Source organism: Cyprinodon tularosa, unplaced genomic scaffold, assembly GCF_016077235.1.
Source record: "Cyprinodon tularosa strain WSP-4 unplaced genomic scaffold, ASM1607723v1 ctg844, whole genome shotgun sequence".
Classification (NCBI taxonomy): Eukaryota; Metazoa; Chordata; class Actinopteri; order Cyprinodontiformes; family Cyprinodontidae; genus Cyprinodon; species Cyprinodon tularosa.
This window is the reverse complement of record NW_024039612.1, coordinates 163,030-182,534: the sequence shown is the minus strand read 5'-3', so window position 1 is coordinate 182,534 and position 19,505 is coordinate 163,030. Positions and strand designations below refer to the sequence as shown.

Here is a 19,505-nt window from a genome sequence, read left to right as displayed (position 1 = left end):
GCATAAATGATAAATTATGAATAGTTTAGTTTGTGCCTTCAAGTCGTTGCCCATAGGAAGACGTTACTTGGATATAACCTAACGGAATATGTTTTGAACAGCTCCAAATGACACAAAACTCATATGGGTGAGTAGAACATGATGTAATAACATAAAATCAAGGGGCCAATGTAAAAAAACGATGTTCCCCCCTAAAGCTAGAACACACCAAATCTGATTTTGCTCCTGCTCTGACAGAAAATTGTGTCGGACAAGTCATGGCGTTTAGCACTAATTGAATATCAATGGGGATGATCACATCCGATACAATATTACAAAAGGGGCTTGGGTAGGTCCTACTGAGATAGACCCCAGCCTAACACCGAAATCCCACATCCTCCATAACCTCTTTGTTCAAGACTGCCTGCACAAAGCAAAGCCTGAATTGATGAAATATTAAAAAACATATGTTGGGAGCTGGAGAAAATCCCATCTTTCTCCAGCAAAGGCCGCCGTGGATCCTCTGAGGGAGCCTCCTGCGCAGCTGCAGCTCATCTAGATCATCAGAGGATCCACTATATAAGCTGTCTTCAGACCTTGCCTCAACGCCGCAGTGTTGTTCCAGTTGGTCAGCGCTAAAGCCTAGATCCTTGAGTATCTCCATGACTTTGAATCCAGGTTGGATTCTAACCACTATCTCTGTGCTTCCAGGAAACCCGTGTCTCCTCCGTGAAAGCTCAGGAAGAGCTAACCTGCCGAGCCGACCCTCTGAGCCAAACCCTGAAGATTCTCTGAGAACCTCCAAGCAGCTCTGGACCAGAGCTGGGAAACCAAGGCTAAGGTCTGTTCAAGCTAGACGTGAGACGCTGAAGCAGCAAACGGACTCTGCTGATAAACACCTCTCCAGAACCAACAGTGACTCTCCCAAAGAGAGCCTCAAGAACCCTCAAGGTACATCAGAGCTCACTTGGAAATCTAATCCTGTCAGCAGTCCTTAACCGCTCTGTCTCTCACGCAGACTCCGGTGAAACCAGAACCCAGGCCCGAACCTGTCATCAGTACATTCTGTGTGTTGTGCTTAATAAACGTGTTAAACTTTCATCCTTGTGTCCGTCAAGTGGTGTTCTGCATAATTGGGTCTCCATTTGAGAACCCATCATGACAGAACACTGCGGCCAAACTCAAGGCCCAGCAGATCACCTCACCCGTCGTTTGGAGGAACAGGATGCTCAACTACAAGGACAATCCCAAACGCTCCGTGAGTTATACCATCTAGTTGGAATTCATAACCAAATGCTACAGAGTTGTGCTAACTTCCTGAATAGCGCTAATGCTGCATCTGTTCAGCAACCATTTCCGGGTCCAGTCCCTCCCCCGAGGTCACAACCTGTGACGTCATCAGAGTTCCGCCCTAGTCTTCCAGAGAAATTCTCCGGTAACATGAAAGATTGCAAAGGATTTTTATTCCAGTGTCGGTTGATTTTTCAGAACTCTCCTGGTAGCTTTTCCACAGATCACAAGAAGATAACGTTCATTCTTTCTCAGTTAACAGGAAGAGCCTTGGAATGGGCTCAGGCAAGATTTGCCACTGACGACAGTTTAAATTGCCGTTTTTCTGACTTCATTGCTGAATTCACCCAGGTTTTCAACCAGGAAACTGACCAAACTATTGATTCCAGAGCTCTTTTCAGCCTTAAACAAGGAAATTCATCGGTGGCAGATTTTTCAATAAACTTCCGGGTTAAGGCGGCAGCTTCCGGATGGAACCAAAGCGCCTTGAAGGGAGCCTTCTTCATGGCATTAAACGAACAGATTAAAGATGAACTAGCAACCCTCGACGAACCAGCTTCCCTCGAGGATTTAATTCGCCTTTCCATTAGGCTTGATAATAGGATTCGAGCCAGAAACAGTTCTAAGAAGCTGAGTAATTTCTCTCCTGCCTCTCTAAATGTAACTGTGTGTTCTCCCTCTACAGAGCTGATGCCCACTCAGAGGTCTAAGTCCCAATCTCTACCATTGCCCGTTCAAGCCTCTCATTCGGGGGAAAGGGATTTTGAACCTATGCAGGTGGGACACACTAGGCTCACTCCAGAGGAGAGACAGAGGCGTTTCCTAAGTAAGCTATGTATCTACTGTGGCGAGAGTGGACACTTCATCGCCTCCTGTCCGGCAAAATTAAAAGCCGGGGCCCGCCAGAGGATCTGAGGAGTCTGGCGGGCCAAATTGATACAATAAAATCTCCTCGTTTGTTGCTGCCTGCCACGCTCTTCTGTGATAACCAAAGTCTCTCTTTCTCCGCTTTCATCGACTCAGGCTGTGAGCGTAACCTAATCGACTCTAACCTCGTCCAGTAACTCCAGATTAAAACCGTTCCTCTCTCTCAACCTCTCAGTGTGTCCGCCATAGACGGGAAAAGACTCCACCGTGTTACCCACCAAACTCAGCCCCTCGAGCTACTTCTGTCAGGTAACCACAGAGAGACAATAACTTTCTTTGTGTTTCCCTCTGCATGTTCCCCGCTGGTCCTCGGGTTCGAGTGGTTGGAGAAGCATAACCCTCACATTAATTGGACTAAACGTCTTCTGGAATCATGGTCCACTACGTGCCACGAAACCTGCCTTCGTTCTGCTGCCCCTATGGTGGGGCCTCCTAGTGGTGGGGGGGAGATGGACTCTCCTGACCTTTCTTCAGTTCCCTCTGAGTACCATGACTTAGCCCCTGTCTTCAGTAAGGTCAGTGCGACGTCCCTACCTCCTCACAGACCATACGATTGCGCCATTGAACTTTTACCTGGTGCACCTCTTCCTAGCAGCAGATTGTATAACATTTCCAAGCCCGAAAGAGAAACAATGGAAAAATACATCAACGAATCATTAGCTGCTGGAATAATTCGCCCATCATCCTCTCCATTGGGCGCCGGTTTCTTCTTCGTGGGCAAGAAGGATGGTTCCCTGAGACCTTGTATTGATTATCGAGGTTTGAATCAGATCACAGTTAAAAATAAATACCCACTGCCTCTTCTCGCCTCTGCTTTTGAACCTGTACAGGGTGCAACAGTGTTTTCCAAGCTGGATTTAAGAAACGCCTATCATCTCCTTAGGATACGAGAGGGCGATGAATGGAAAACTGCCTTTAAGACACCCTTGGAGCAATTCGAATACCTGGTGATGCCCTTCGGTTTAACTAACGCTCCTGCCTGCTTTCAGGCTTTGGTTAATGATGTTCTCAGAGATTTCCTCAACGTGTTTGTTTTTGTGTACATTGATGACATTCTCATCTATTTCAAGGACCTCCAGGAACACAAGAGACATGTCCGTCTTGTCTTACAGAGACTACTGGAAAATAAACTGTTCGTGAAAGCCGAGAAGTGCGAGTTCCATCAACCTTCAGTCACCTTTTTGGGGTTTGTGCTCGAGGGCGGCCAGGTAAAACCTTCAGAAGACAAGATCAAAGCAGTCTTAGACTGGCCAGTTCCTGAAAACCGAAAACAGCTACAGAGGTTTTTAGGGTTCGCTAACTTCTATCGCCGATTCATCAGAAACTACAGTCAAACCGCCCTCCCATTAACCTCTCTGACTTCCATTAAACGAACTTTTCAGTGGACTCCCGAGGCTCAAGCTGCTTTTGAGAAACTCAAATCCTTGTTTTCTAGAGCTCCCGTTCTGATACAACCTGACCCAACAAAACAGTTCATCCTAGAGGTGGATGCTTCTGATTCTGGGGTTGGAGCGGTTCTCTCCCAGAGGCTCGACTCTGATCAGAAGATACACCCATGTGCTTTCTTCTCTCGTAGACTCTCTTCCGCAGAACAGAACTATGACGTGGGTGACCGAGAGCTCCTGGCTATTAAGTTGGCGTTGGAAGAATGGAGACATTGGCTGGAGGGAGCTGAGCATCCGGTTCTTGTATGGACAGACCACAAGAACCTGGCTTACATCCAGTCAACCAAGCAGGCAAATCCTCGCCAATCCAGGTGGTCAATCTTCTTCTCACGTTTCAACCTTATCATTTCCTACAGACCCGGATCCAAGAACGTGAAGCCCGATTCTCTCTCTCGTCTCTGCTCCGTCGATCATCCAGAGACACCTGAACCTGTCCTTCCAGCTTCATGTACCATTGGAGTGGTCAATTGGGAGATAACGGATCTTATCAACTCTGCCCTAGCCACAGAACCAGATCCAGGTACCGGTCCGCCTAATCGTACCTATGTCCCATCTTCTGTCAGGTCCCGTCTGATCCAGTGGATGCATGCCGCCAAATTCACCGCTCATCCAGGAGTGAGTAGAACAGTTGCTCTCATCTCCAGGCGCTTCTGGTGGCCCACACTCCACAAAGACGTAAAGGAGTATGTGTTGGCTTGCCCCACATGTGCCCGCAACAAAGCCTCACACCAACCTCCTTCAGGCCTGCTTCAACCACTACCAGTTCCCTCTCGTCCTTGGTCCCACATAGCCATTGATTTTGTCACCGGTCTCCCTGTCTCCCGAGGTATGTCCACCATTCTAACCATTGTTGATCGTTTCTCGAAGTCCTGCCATCTAGTACCCCTCAGGAAACTTCCCACGGCCTTCCAGACAGCCCAGCTACTTATTAAACATGTTTTCCGGCTTCATGGCATTCCCCAGGAAATCCTCTCGGACAGAGGTCCACAATTCATTTCACAGGTATGGAAGGCTTTCTGTTCTGCTCTCGGTTGCAAACCATCCCTCACTTCAGGTTACCACCCTCAATCCAACGGCCAGACAGAACGAATGAACCAGCAGCTGGAATCCACCCTCCGCTGTCTCACCTCCAATAACCCCGTTGATTGGAGTCAATACCTCCCGTGGATAGAATACGCCCACAACTCTCTCCGTTCTGCATCCACTGGACAGTCCCCATTCCAGGTTAGTCTCGGTTACCAACCACCTCTTTTCCCTGCAGATGAGAGAGAGATATCGGTGCTGTCCGTCAACCAACACATCCGTCGCTGTCAGAGGATTTGGAGGGAGACCATCGCCACACTCAACCAGTCAACCGAGTCAATTAAACGTTTCGCCGACGCCAAGAGACGCCCCGCCCCCGAGTATTCTGAAGGCCAGGAAGTGTGGCTCTCCACTCGAGACATCCCCCTCAAGGGGATGTCTCGAAAACTCTCCCCGAGATTCATTGGACCCTTCAAGATCTCACGAGTCATCAACCCCTCAGCTGTTTGTCTCCAATTACCTCAGTCCCTCCGAATCCACCCTACATTCCACGTCTCCCAGATTAAGCCTGTTTCTTCGAGCCCTCTGTGCCCACCGTCCGACTCCCCACCACCCGCCCTGGAGGTCGATGGCCATCCGGCCTTCACAGTGCGCCGCATTGTAGACTCCCGTCGACGAGGTCGCGGATGGCAGTACCTCGTCGACTGGGAGGGCTACGGACCGGAGGATCGTCAGTGGGTCCCAGGCTCGTACATCCTCGACCCCACACTGATCGAGGAGTACGAGCGTTCCTGCCCATCTACCTCTTCCGCACCGCCAAGGGGCGGTCGTTGAGGGGGGGGTACTGTTGGGAGCTGGAGAAAATCCCATCTTTCTCCAGCAGAGTCCGCCGTGGATCCTCTGAGGGAGCCTCCTGCGCAGCTGCAGCTCATCTAGATCATCAGAGGATCCACTATATAAGCTGTCTTCAGACCTTGCCTCAACGCCGCAGTGTTGTTCCAGTTGGTCAGCGCTAAAGCCTAGATCCTTGAGTATCTCCATGACTTTGAATCCAGGTTGGATTCTAACCACTATCTCTGTGTTTCCAGGAAACCCGTGTCTCCTCCGTGAAAGCTCAGGAAGAGCTAACCTGCCGAGCCGACCCTCTGAGCCAAACCCTGAAGATTCTCTGAGAACCTCCAAGCAGCTCTGGACCAGAGCTGGGAAACCAAGGCTAAGGTCTGTTCAAGCTAGACGTGAGACGCTGAAGCAGCAAACGGACTCTGCTGATAAACACCTCTCCAGAACCAACAGTGACTCTCCCAAAGAGAGCCTCAAGAACCCTCAAGGTACATCAGAGCTCACTTGGAAATCTAATCCTGTCAGCAGTCCTTAACCGCTCTGTCTCTCACGCAGACTCCGGTGAAACCAGAACCCAGGCCCGAACCTGTCATCAGTACATTCTGTGTGTTGTGCTTAATAAACGTGTTAAACTTTCATCCTTGTGTCCGTCAAGTGGTGTTCTGCATAATTGGGTCTCCATTTGAGAACCCATCATGACAACATAATACTTTACCCACGATAGAAGTTTAGAATGACAGAAAACGGATAAAATAGTGATCCGCTTTGAGTCTCACAACACTTTTCATAATCTGTCCAAGTCAAATGTGGTGAAATTGTTTTAAGTTGTGTGTAGCACAGAGACAGAAATGAAAAATATCTTTGCATATCTTCCAACCCTGCCTAGTTGTTGCCTCTCTGTATGCATTCAGTGTGACATGGAAAAAAATCGAATCGGAGATTAAAAAAACTTACACCGCTCGTGTATTGTGGGCTTAAGTGATATTATGAAGAGAAAGGAAAAAGCCAAGATTAAGTAAATATCTAATGTCCATTAATAAACATGACAAGCTCTTCACAAATCCTGGCATAGATTGCTTAATTTATTACTTCATTCTAACATAAACATTTGTTTTTTTGTGTAAGGCGTGACTTGGCATCTTTAAAGTATTGGGAATTGCTGCACTCAAACCTTATTCTGCAGTGATTACTGATTTAGTTTAGGAGTGGAAAAACAGCAAAACCTCGATTTGCCGTGGAGCTCCACATTAATATGTGATAAAGGTTTTTCCATGGAGCAAGATTTAAAAGAAGGTAGCCCTCTGTTACATTAGAAAGGTCTCATGTGTGCTTTTACTTTGAAGTCTAGGATATTGATGTGAACGCAAAAACAGTGTGGTTGCCAGGCCAATCACAGAATCTTCTAAGTAAGACAGCCATGTCAAAAGTAAAACATTTGCCATTCTAGTGCTGACTGAAGACATAATGTGTCAGATTAAAACCATAATTTAGAACTAAAAGGTCTGAAAGGAGCGCAAACAAAATATTGAACATGTCTTGATATTAACCGTCAAAAAATGAGAAAAAGGCGCACTTTAATTTTTTATTTTTTTTTATTAATTCCATCCATCCATCCATCTTCCTCCGCTTATCCGGGGTCGGGTCGCGGGGTTAGCAGCTTAAAAAGGAAGGCCCAGACTTCCCTCTCCCCAGCCACTTCCTCCAGCTCTTCAGGAGGAACCCCAAGGCGTTCCCAGGCCAGCCGAGAAACATAGTCTCTCCAGCGTGTCCTGGGTCTTCCCCTGGGCCTCCCCCCGGTGGGACGTGCCCGGAACACCTCACCAGGGAGGCCTCCAGGGGGCATCCTAAACAGATGCCCAAGCCACCTCAACTGGCTCCTCTCGACGTGGAGGAGCAGCGGCTCTACTCCGAGTCCCTCCCGGATGACCGAGCTTCTCACCCTATCTCTAAGGGAGAGCCCAGCCACCCTACGGAGGAAACCCATTTCGGCCGCTTGTATCCGCGATCTCGTTCTTTCGGTCATGACCCAGAGTTCATGACCATAGATGAGGGTAGGAACGTAGATCGACCGGTAAATCGAGAGCTTCGCTTTTTGACTCAGCTCTCTCTTCACCACGACGGACCGGTACAGCGCCCGCTTCACGGCAGACGCTGCACCAATCCGCCTGTCGACCTCCCGCTCCCTTCTTCCCTCATTCGTGAACAAGATCCCAAGATACTTAAACTCCTCCACTTGGGGCAGGACACCCCCCCTGACCCGGAGAAGGCACTCTACCCTTTTCCGGCTCAAGACCATGGCCTCGGATTTGGAGGCACTGATCCCCATCCCGGCCGCTTCACACTCGGCTGCGAACCGATCCAGCGAGAGCTGCAGGGCCCCCGAGGGACACGGTCGAATACCTTCTCCAAGTCCACAAAGCACATGTAGACTGGTTGGGCGAACTCCCATGCACCCTCCAGGACCCTGCTGAGGGTGTAGAGCTGGTCCAGCGTTCCACGACCAGGACGGAAACCACACTGCTCTTCCTGAATCCGAGGTTCGACTATCCGATGGACCCTCCTCTCCAGCACCCCCGAATAGACCTTGCCGGGGAGGCTTAAGAGTGTGACTCCCCTGTAATTGGGGCACACCCTCCGGTCCCCCTTTTTGAATAGGGGGACCACCACCCCAGTCTGCCAATCCAGGGGGACTGCCCCCGATGTCCATGCAATGTTGAAGAGTCGTGTCAGCCAACACAACCCTACAACATCCAGGACCTTCAGGAACTCCGGGCGGATCTCATCCACCCCCGGGGCCCTGCCACCGAGGAGCTTTTTAACCACCTCGGCGACCTCGCCCACAGAGATTGGAGAGCCCAGTCCAGAGTCCCCAGGCCCAGCTTCCTCAATGGAAGACATGTTGGTGGGATTGAGGAGGTCTTCGAAGTATTCCACCCACCGACCCACAACGTCCCGAGTCGAGGTCAGCAGCACACCATCCCCACTATAAACAGTGTTGGTGCTGCACGCCGGATGGCGGACCAGAATCGCTTCGGAGCCGTGCGGAAGTCTTTCTCCATGGCCTCTCCAAACTCCTCCCACACCCGAGTTTTTGCCTCAGCAACCATCCGAGCCGCATGCCGCTTCGCCCGCCGGTACCCATCAGCTGATTCCGGAGTCCCACAGGCCAAAAAGGCCCGATAGGCCTCCTTCTTCAACCTGACAGCATCCCTCACCGGAGGTGTCCACCAGCGGGTTCGAGGGTTGCCGCGACGACAGGCACCGACAACCTTGCGGCCGCAGCTCAGATAAGCCACCTCGACAATGGAGGAACGGAACATGGTCCACTCGGACTCAATGTCCCCCACCTCCCCAGGGATGTGTTCGAAGTTCTGCCGGAGATAGGAGTTAAAGCTCCGCCTAACAGGGGACTCTGCCAGACGTTCCCAGCAGACCCTCACAACACGTTTGGGCCTGCCAGGTCTGACCGGCATCCTCCCCCACCACCGGAGCCAACTCACCACCAGGTAGTGGTCAGTGGAAAGCTCAGCACCTCTCTTCACCCGAGTGTCCAAGACATATGGCCGCAAGTCCGATGAAACGATGACAAAGTCGATCATCGAACTGTGGCCTAGGGTGTCCTGGTGCCATGTGCACATATGGACACCTTTATGCTTGAACATAGTGTTCATTATGGACAATCCATGACGAGCACAGAAGTCCAACAACAGAACACCACTCGAGTTCAGATCAGGGCAGCCATTCCTCCCAACCACGCCCCAGTGAGACCTGAACGTTCGTCCTAACCCCTAAATCCCTCAATCACTATATAGAGCTGGGACTATATAGTTGACTTTACACTGAACTCAGTTAACTGACCATTCAGACAGATGATCACCACGTTTCACTCCCCGTTGGTCAAGGGACTCCACCTCCCTGCGGGCTGCATGACCATCCCTCCCTGTATGGTGCGTGCAACATTTTTGACAACAAATTTCATGATACTTTGCGAGGAAACTCTCAGAAAGCATTCCGGTATATTTTTGCTCATTTAGTGACCATGGATGATCACTACTTTTCAAGGTCCATTGTGGGAAATTGCAACTAGACATCTACTAGACATTAGGACACACATTTAAAATGGTGTAACCAAAGCCTAGTAAACTAGCTCCACCCATCAGCGGTCAAAATACTTTTTTGCCTGCGAGTTTTCGAGCCTCGCTCAATGCCCCAGGCTTTAGAACTGGTGGGCCAATCACAATGCAGAGATGTGTTTTGAATTTCTGGATGCAAAGCGGGCAGGGTTTTGAGCGCGTGACGACAAAGCTGCAAGACACTGGAGAAAGCACAAGGAAGATGGTACAACTATTGAACAGTTCTCATTTGACTCTGGTTTGGAATCAGTTTTGGAAGGATTAGACTTGGGGTTTTCGTTGCAATGTGAGCAGGAAGAGTCTCTACACTCATTCATTTTTAAGAAGGACGTATTTTCTGTTTTACCGACGGGTTTGTTTACACTCCCCCAACAGCTTTCTGTCGCACTTAAGACATCACAGTCAGTTGCGCTCATAGGTCAGAGTGTTGGCCAATAGGCACAGAAATGGTTTTACAAACAACGGGTTGTTCAAATGAACAATCTTCCAAGGTCTCATTCATTGGGGCCAGAATAAATTATACATTTAATCTCCCATTTAGTCTGGTTTATCAGGCTAGTGTAACCACAGTCGGACAAAGTCTTTGTCTTGTTTTGTTTTTTCAAAACAGAAAAACAAAGAACCATACACATATTATTATATATCTTTTATATATCTACTTCGGTTGCCCTGCTAGTTCTGCGTGGGACCCGAAAATTAATAACCAAAATTTCATATCATGTTAAAACTTATTGATACTGTGGCATTATAATATAAAGTGACATAGCATGTAGTCATTTCTTTTTTGTGAGGTGTTTTCTTACCCTTAGTAACTGGTAATCTCCTCTGAATTCTGAAGGCTACCGGACCTCTGATGGTAAATCCGAGGTGAAAGTAAACCTGTCCTGATCTGCATAGGCTATCTTTTCGGTTGGCCTCGAGTTCAACTTCAGTACCTCTGAGTTTTGCATAGACTCGGTAGTCATGCACAACTCCTTCAAATTTGAGAAGCCGTTCTTCAACTGTTTGATCTCTGAAGATGCTCTCATTCCTCCAGTTTATGTTTGACTCTTGAAGTGCATCTTTAGTCCACACAATCTCAAGTTCCCGGCGTTGAACGAATCGGCTTAAGCCTTTGCCTGGCCCAATAAAAAACAGGGGTCGTAGGTATCTTGAGCTAAACATGGTCTTGTATTCTCGATCATAAGCATTACTTGCATGCTTGATTAACTGATTGAGATCAGAGACTGGTTTGTCCTCATTATCTGCAGGCCAAAACAGAAGCAAGCATAAAATGTAATACTCTGCTTGTGTGGCAGAGGATGGTGGCTTTCTTTCTTTAATAGTGTCTTTATAATCATAATTGAATGTAGCTCTGTTTTTGTTTGAAAGCATCATCTGGGCAAAGATAAAGTTGACCAATGCATGTGTATTAGAACATTTTCTTTGGTGGATTCCCTTCCACAAATCTACAATGTGCTCAATGTCTGATGTACAGGTTCTGTCAAGACATGAGAGAACCCCAGCAGTGTTGAAGGCCAGTTTTTGTTTGAGTTTTTGAAAGGTCTGGTGGTCTCTGTCATCGTGTTTAGGGATGGAATTGCCAACATACTTTTTGTAGCATTCCGCTGCTTGTTTAGAAACATAAGCCTTGTCATTTCTAGAAACAGACTGTCAGTAAGTGAGGAAGTTGTCAAAAAATTCAAATTTTTTTTCAACATTCTCCCTCAGATTCTCTATTAGATATCTGAATCTAAAGAGTTTGTTGTCGCCAAGTGAATTCAACACCAAGCCCATGGACACATTCTTTGTTAGCACTGCCTCCCAGTCTTGATTTTGGCGGACCAGGCTGTCAAACAGAATGTTACAGACCTGTAGGAAACCAAACTGCCCTCTGGTATTTAAACCCCATAGCACTTTGGATTTATCATCTTCTGGCATGTTCCTTCTATGCTCCTCTTCTGCAAGCTGTTCTTCATGCTCAAAAGCTTTGATGGCCTTCTGGGCCAACTGCAATAGTTCTCTTGGCTCCATTAACAGCTTCTTCTCTCTTAGATGATTTTTATGAACTTGGCCCAGTGTGTCAGCAATAAAAGATTTCTTGGGCTCACGTTCTATTGCCTTCTTTGCCCAAATTTCTCCCTCCTTGTAGTCTTTAAGTTCTCCATAGCAAAATCTGGCAAGTGCCTGGGGGAAAAAAGAGTTCTTATCAAACTTGTTTGATGCAACCTTTAGGACTTATGCACTCTGATTTTTGTCTTCCATCTTGCTGATCTCTAAAATCAGATTAGAAAACTTTTCCAAATCTTCAACCATTCCATCTTTTTTGTTTTCTCGTTTGGTCAGCAAATCTTTGATGAACCCAAGCAAATATGGAGAAACGTCATCTGTGCAAAAACCGTTCAAAAAGTTTCTTATTGTGTCACTTCTGGCTACTCCTGCATTGGCCATAAGTTCAGTGCAGTGCTTTGCGATCATTGGGTGAGCCATCCTGATTTTCTTATCACTCCTTTTGTCATTTTGGAAAGAGAGAATGAGATGGCTAAAAGGTTGCATTAGGGTCATCAATGAAATGTCATCTGGCAGTGAGTCGTTGTGTCTGAGGAAGTCTAAGCACTCAGACTCCACCAGATATGAACCTGGTACATAGGCATTCAGCAATGAAAGGAATGACGCCAGCTGGGTCTTCAAGGGTTTATGTTTCCTTTCAATGGTGCTAAAGACAGCACACACTTCCTGGATATAATTATGTGAGAAATTAGTTTGTAATATGTTGAAACCATGGAACTGGGAGGCTTTAGCCCCATAAATCCGGTGGAGGTCCTCCTTTTTGGAGTCCAGTTCTTTCTGTTCATTGTGTGAGAGACTTCTTTTGAGGATAACATAGTCGCTGTCACGATCCTTTAACCCTTCTTTTTCTCTGTAATATTCTGCTTTGAGGATGGCATAGTCACTTCTCACACAGTTGAATAAAATCACCACAGGTATGTCAACATCGATCTCCTGTCCTACAATCTCTGCCATTATGCTGTCTTGAAGTTGCTCCAAATTGAATTCATCATTAATTAAAAGCAGCACAGTGTTGAGTTCATATTTGCTTCCTCCAATGTAAAGATGAACCACCTCTCTCGCTATCTTTGAGCTCTCTAAGGGGGAACCTGTTAAAACAGCACATCTGAAGGTTTTTCTCATGTCCCACAACACCTGCATGGCCAGCGTGGTCCCCCCACATCCTTGCTGGTGGAACAGTTTAACTGCTGAAGTTCCAGATTGGTTCCTCCGTTTATGTACCTGCTGCACAAGTCTATTATATCCATCTCTTTTGATTAATGACAAACCAGTGCCACTTGAGTAAGACAGTTCACTAATGTGAAAGTTTAGCCATTCAGGGGGTGCTCCTCTGAAAAAACTCTCCTCTGTCTGCTGAACAGTTTCTTTGTCTATGGTGTGTTCTTCAAACTGATTTGGATAAACGACATCCAAAACAGTAAAGTAATCTATGATTTCCTCCAAGTAAATGCTGTTGCCTGTAGAAGTGGACAGTGCCATTCTTCTTGCCATTGTTCCTTTTGTTTGTTCACCTATAGACAAAGACATTTAAAGAAGATATTTGAAATAAGTAAAGCTTGTACAGCTAATTCAAAACCATTAAATATATTGTATTACTAAAGTCAGCCTGGTTATCACAAATATAGGCTAAAATTGGAGGATTCTACTCAGTTTTGAAAAAATTTTCATAATATGGGAGGGGAGAAACAAAACTCATACTTTATCATTAGCAGGGTACAGTTTGAGACTTCTAAAAACATCACCTTACCGCACATAAGCAGACACCGATACAACATGACATTTTGCAGGATTAATGGTTCATTTAGGAGTCTTTCTTAATTCTGTCAGCTCACACTAAACAATCTGTAGTAGGATTGCTGATCGGAGGGCAATAACCATCTTAAAGTATCAGAAATATATAGGGATGGGTAAAAAATCTATTTAATTGATTTTGAATCGATTCCTTTACATTTTTGCAAAATGGATGCCTAGGGAATGAGATTGATTAATTTTATAGTGACCCGCGTGACGTTCACATTCAAATAAGCAGGAAATATGCACTCAAGATTACTTCAAGCCAGACAGCTGCAAATATACCCAATAAGTTGACTGAAGACATTAACAAATGGGGCTGACCAGAAACCACCCTGTAGTTGTTACCGACAACACTGCAAAAATGGTTTGTGCAGTGAAGATAATGCAGCTCATGCATGTCTGCTATGTCACACCTGCTTGCTCGAGTGAGGCTTCACTTTTTCACTTTTCACAAACAAGTTTGCACTTTTGAGACAGTTTTTTTCACATCTCATTTTTAAACTGTCTGATTTAAAAGTTTGTACTTTGTGTTTAATGTGACAGGAAAAAACAAAATACATGAGTATTTTGAAACACAGTTGAACCACTTTCATTATGGTTCAACAATTCAGGACTTTGGCGAAAATACCCAGCCCTAGAAATATATATTCCCAGCTGGCTGGGAATTGAACATAACATAAAAACACAACAGTGCTTTTCTGAAAAAAGCTTTCTAATTCAACTGCTGATGGGTTTTAAGTAAGAGTTCTAAACTGTGAAACTAAATGCTAATGCTCAATGAGCCTGACTCAACAATCTGTACTGTATGTTACTGTCTGCTTACTTTTATTTATTTTATTTTTTTGTCTGAAGAGTCAAGCTGCTGTCTGACTGGTTAGCATCATTAGCTCCAAACTAACTCATCTTCGGCCCCACGGTAGAAGCCATTTTGTGAATTTAGAACCTACTGTTCTAGTTGGGTCACCCCCAGAAGCCATTGTCCTGGTGATGTCTGAGCTAACACCCTTTGTTCCAGTGCTGCTACATGTTAATGCATATCTGATCAATTTCTCACTGTAAAACCAAACAAAGACTCACTGCTTTGATCACATTGAATGTCTTTGCATCAGTGTTATCCAATACAATAATACTGTGATAGGGATTATTAGCTAATTAAGGTACCATATATTAACCCATGGTATTTGTGGTCATTTATGCAGTGAGGCAGACACCCTGTCTACTTTTAAAACTAGGTCATGAACAGTCCGGCAGGGTAGATTTCAGTCCAGTCAGACGTTTCTCCTTGGCTCTACCTTGGCCCTACTGTAGCACTACCTTCCTCATACCTTATCAAAATTGCCAGTTATCCTAAGCTATTTTCTATATTTGTGCTGCTATGTGTTTTTACTGCTAGAAGATAGAAGAATGGTAGAGAACTATGATCGAAAACCACTTTTTCTCATTCTGCTTTATTCAATTCTATTCCAAAAAAAATAAAATTACAAACAATCCACTGTTTTTAATTTTATTTTTTTCAAAAGACTATGACCTGGATGACTGAGAATCTTCACCAGCATTAAATTCTATTCTATTACTTCGTGGAACTAAAATAGAAAAATTGAATAGAACTGAACTATGACACAAAACATGAGATAGAATAGAACTATGACACGAAACATGCAGGCAGCGGCGTAGGAAGCGGGGGGACGGGGGGGACATGTCCCCCCCAATATAAAAGCCAGGTGGATATGTCCCCCCCAAAAATTGTACCGCAAAATATTAGATTTTGACATTTTTTTAACTAGCGTGCTTTTATTTTGAAGGCGCAGCATAGCGTTACGTCACTGTACTCCCCCTCCCCTCTCTAATCTGCTGAGTGTTTGAGCACTCAGAAGGGAGGGAAACGGCCACACAGAAGTCAGAAACTTGTGAATGAGGTAAAATGGTCTGTCGGGAATGCTGCTATGAATATTGCCTATTTATAACGTCTTGTTGTCAGTTCACTTTCATATATAGAAACTGAATCTTTTTGGTTTAGTCATCTTGTACGGAAGAGGATTAGGGCCACTGAAAAAAAAAGTTAACTGATTTTTACATTTTTTTTTAGTTTAACATGGGGGAAAAAGAAAAAGTCATAATTCTGACTTTTCTCAGAATTCTGACTTTAATCTCAGAATTCTGACTTTTTTCTCAGAAATCTGACAGATGATTAATATTTCTAATCAATTTACAGTGTTTTTATTTTTTTGGGGGGGTACTATACAGATATATAAAAACAAGAAGGTCTAACTAAAAAATAACCAAAATATATGTTTAGAGTAAAGATTGACTACTTGTGTTTACACAAGCACACTATTTCAAATCTGCTGAACTTGCTGTGAAAGAAAATGTAAAATATACGTATAAAGAAATATAACAGGAAGTACTGCTAAAACATAAACTAAATGTTAAATAATGTAGATATTGGTTTAAAAAATTTTTCAGATTTGGAAATTTGGAAGGAATACATAATTTTGAAATTAATCAACAAATCTGGTAAAAAAAAAAAAGAAATAAAAAATAAAAGTTGCACTTTTTTACTTGAGGAATTTGTTCAATAACTTCATAATTATGAGTTTAACTAGTTGAAGGTAATGCTACACTTCTCTGCTTCCTGTCCTGCTCATAAAAGGTAAATATTATAAACCCACCATTCATTTTCTACACTATTTGGAAAACACAACACAAATGTAATATAACAAAAGTATGTTTAAAACAAACATGTTAGCATCAAGCCATAGCCATGTCTGTTTTAGAGACTAGCTCTCTTGTTTTAATGATCTTCTGCTCCTCCATTAATGAGGGGACCCCTCGGGCATGTAAAAAGTTGCCTAATTCCATCATTTTCCACCAATGTGTCACTGGCCACCTCAAACAGCTCACATCTTTGTAGTGAAGCTGAGTGCTCCGCATCTCTTCCTTCATGGTGCCCATCTACATTAAGATCCAAAATTCTGAGATTAAAGTCAGAATTCTGAGATTAAAGACAGAATTCTGAGAAAAAAGTCAGAATTCTGAGAAAAATAGTCTTAATTCTGAGAAAAAAGTCATAATTCTGAGAAAAAAAAAAGTCAGAATTCTGACATTTTTCCCATATTAAACTGAAATAAAATTTAAAAATCACTTAACTTTTTTTTTTTTTTTTTTTCAGCGGCCCTAATCCTCTTCCGTAGTCTTGGGATGATCACTCATCCAATATTTAACTGCTAACTTTCTCTAGACGTTTGCCACATTAGCCAAAATTTTTTTTTTCTTTTATATCTCATTTCAGTACAATGCCACCACCAACTAAAAGGCTGAAACAGCAGCAGGACTTACTCAGCTTTTTTAAAAAGAGAAATGTCAGTGTGAGTAACAGTCACACAACACAACTTGTGTTGAAATTAGTGTTGTCACGATACTAAACTTTTCAACTCGATACCGATACTAAGTAAAATATTCGATACTCGATACCCTTTTCGATACCACAAGAATAAAAACAAAGACTCTAAAATTCAACAGAAATATTTTCATTACTAAAAAAAATACAATAAATAAATAAAAAAAACAATAAGAATGATATTTTGAGGTTGTATGCTGTGCACAGTATTAAGCAAGCTTGATAAAAAAAACTTACAAAATTAAAATTAAGTGTTCCTTCCTTGGCTATGTTTTGCAGACATAACAATGACACTAGGCAAACAAGTTAAACAAAAATAATTCTCAGCAGCTGCACCTGTTACAAAAAAAGTCTGAAACTGAAAAATGCACAGAATTATTCAATCACACAGTGTTCAGAAAGTGCATTTTCCACTTTTCTGCAGTTTAGATGGCTGTATCGATACTTTTGAAAATGAGTATTGTATCCGGATACAACGTTTCAGTATCGATACTTTTTTAAGTATCAATACTTTTGACAACCCTAGTTGAAATTAGCCCGGTCTGGGTGTACGTTTAACGAGGATTTTTTTATTTTTTGCGTGGTTTTGATTCCCCAAAATGGACAGATGTTATACCTGCCGTGCTCCTGATCGTTAGTTAAAACCACGGGGAGAATTAATTTTAATTCTTAGCAGCGGCGGTCGCATTGGTTGTGCAACCACTAATTAACCAACTAATTAACTTCTGTACCTTTATTTCCTCAAATAAACTGCTGGCTCCTCTTTTTAGACTATAAACTGATTAACACAACATTGAAAACTCTGTAGTTATCTCTGCTCTGTACTGCAAACTGGAATTAAAGGCGCCATTTCTACCAAAGGTCTGGACAGACTGGCGACCTGTCTAGGGTGTATCCCGCACCAGCACCTCCCGACCCCACTAAGGGACAGGGTGTACAGAAAATGGAAGGATAGATGGATTTCTACCAAAGGTTGATAATGCGTTTTTGAACCAGATGCTTCAAAGCGCCCTGTCCATAATTCTTCAACACACTGTCAGCTCCCTCTGTCAGTCAACCTATATAAATTCCTTTTTGACCATTATTGCAAGTTTGACAAAATAAAACATATCAAACTTGTGTGGCCTACTGAATTGTTTTTAATCCAACTGAAATATTAGATTTTCTAGTGCGTATGCGGACACTAAACATGAAGGGCTGAAGCCCCTTAAAGACATCTCCCTTTGCTTAATAAAAGACTCCAGTCATTTTGTCTGGTGATATGCTCACATCTTATGAACAAATGCATTAGGTAAATTTTTAATGCATTATTTTTGCAAGACACATTTATAAAGGAATAAAGTAAAAGATTAAATAGCCTTTTTTTAAGTAGCGTACTTAAGATATGTTTCTGTTAAATACGAATCTCAGATTTCCGACATGTGTCCCCCCCAATAGTAAACATATTCCTACGCCCTTGCATGCAGGCTTCGTGTCAGAGTTGCCTCCTCTAGTCTCTGCTTGTTTGACTGTGACTCCATCCTGGATTTGAATGTCAGCTATGCTGCTGAAATCCTCATCTCTGTTTATAAATGTTGGTGCTTGGCCTTTTTCAGGGTAGTCCTGTTCCTTTTAACTGTGTCTAACTGTGTCTAACTGTGTCTTTATCCTCTGACATAAAAAATGGCTCGGAGTTCGAGTGCCTGCTGTGTCTTCCCTGGACAGGGCCACCTGTGGAGCTAGTTAACTTTCATTTATCTGTTTCTTTTTGTATGTGAGCCTCTTTGTCCTTGAACCTCAGTTGGCTTAAATAGAAGGCCACTCAAATTGAACCTAGTTATGTTAGAGGTTTCTTCATGTTAAAAATGAGTTTTCCTCTCCACTGTTGCTCATACATGCTTTGTGTTTGTATTGTCTCTGTATAATTCTTACAAACAATGTGTTGTGAATTGCCGCTAAGGTGAATTTAATTTATTTATGTATTGTGTATTGAATATGATTCTATATAGGCCAACTGACTGATGGCAAAATAAAGCTAATTAATTGACACATTTGGATTTAACACATCCCTTTGGTCACATTATTTTCAGTCTTCATTTAGAGGCCGAATAATTTTTGTCCATTCATCAGTTAATTTTTTAAATCATGCTATTGAAACATAGTTGAAAAGTTAGACTTTTAATAGATTTTTTTTATTTATCATCACTTTTGTCATATTCAAGTTATTTCTGTAACTGTTCAAGTGTTTTCTTTAAATAAACAAGTCACATGAAACTTTTGTCCATGTATGGATGGATGGCTTAATTGATGGATAGATGTTTTATTTTCTCTAGTGTTTTACTGCTAAGGCTAACAATGATTTTGAAAATGCAGGTTTCATTACAGCCAAAGTACCTCTAACTACCAGTTTTTCCACAGACCCGCCTGTGATCAAAATAATTAATCATCTGCATATCCATACCGCTTTTCATTACATTTTAAATAGAGAAATACAATATTACTTTTAAAGGTTATTTTAGCAGGCTCATTTAAAGTGTTTAGATTGTGCATATTATAAACTAAGAAATATATATTCTGAATTCTTCTTACCTCTGTGGAATTGTCTCTGAGCCTCTGTCAGGGAACTCTCTGTCTCTTTTCTCTAATAGC

The 19,505-nt window shown here is 43.5% G+C and overlaps 1 protein-coding gene and 1 pseudogene across 1 annotated transcript in view; both read right to left on the bottom strand.

Annotated features, from left to right (window-relative positions):
• The window catches only part of LOC119775017 (sterile alpha motif domain-containing protein 9-like), a 25,251-nt gene extending 13,969 nt beyond the window's left edge, over positions 1-11,282 (bottom strand). The window contains exon 1 of the mRNA XM_038272863.1: positions 10,441-11,282. Coding sequence (XP_038128791.1) covers positions 10,441-11,014 — 574 coding nt within the window. The 5' untranslated portion in view covers positions 11,015-11,282. The remainder of the gene's footprint in view (positions 1-10,440) is intronic.
• On the bottom strand, positions 11,272-19,505 carry LOC119775018 (annotated as a pseudogene).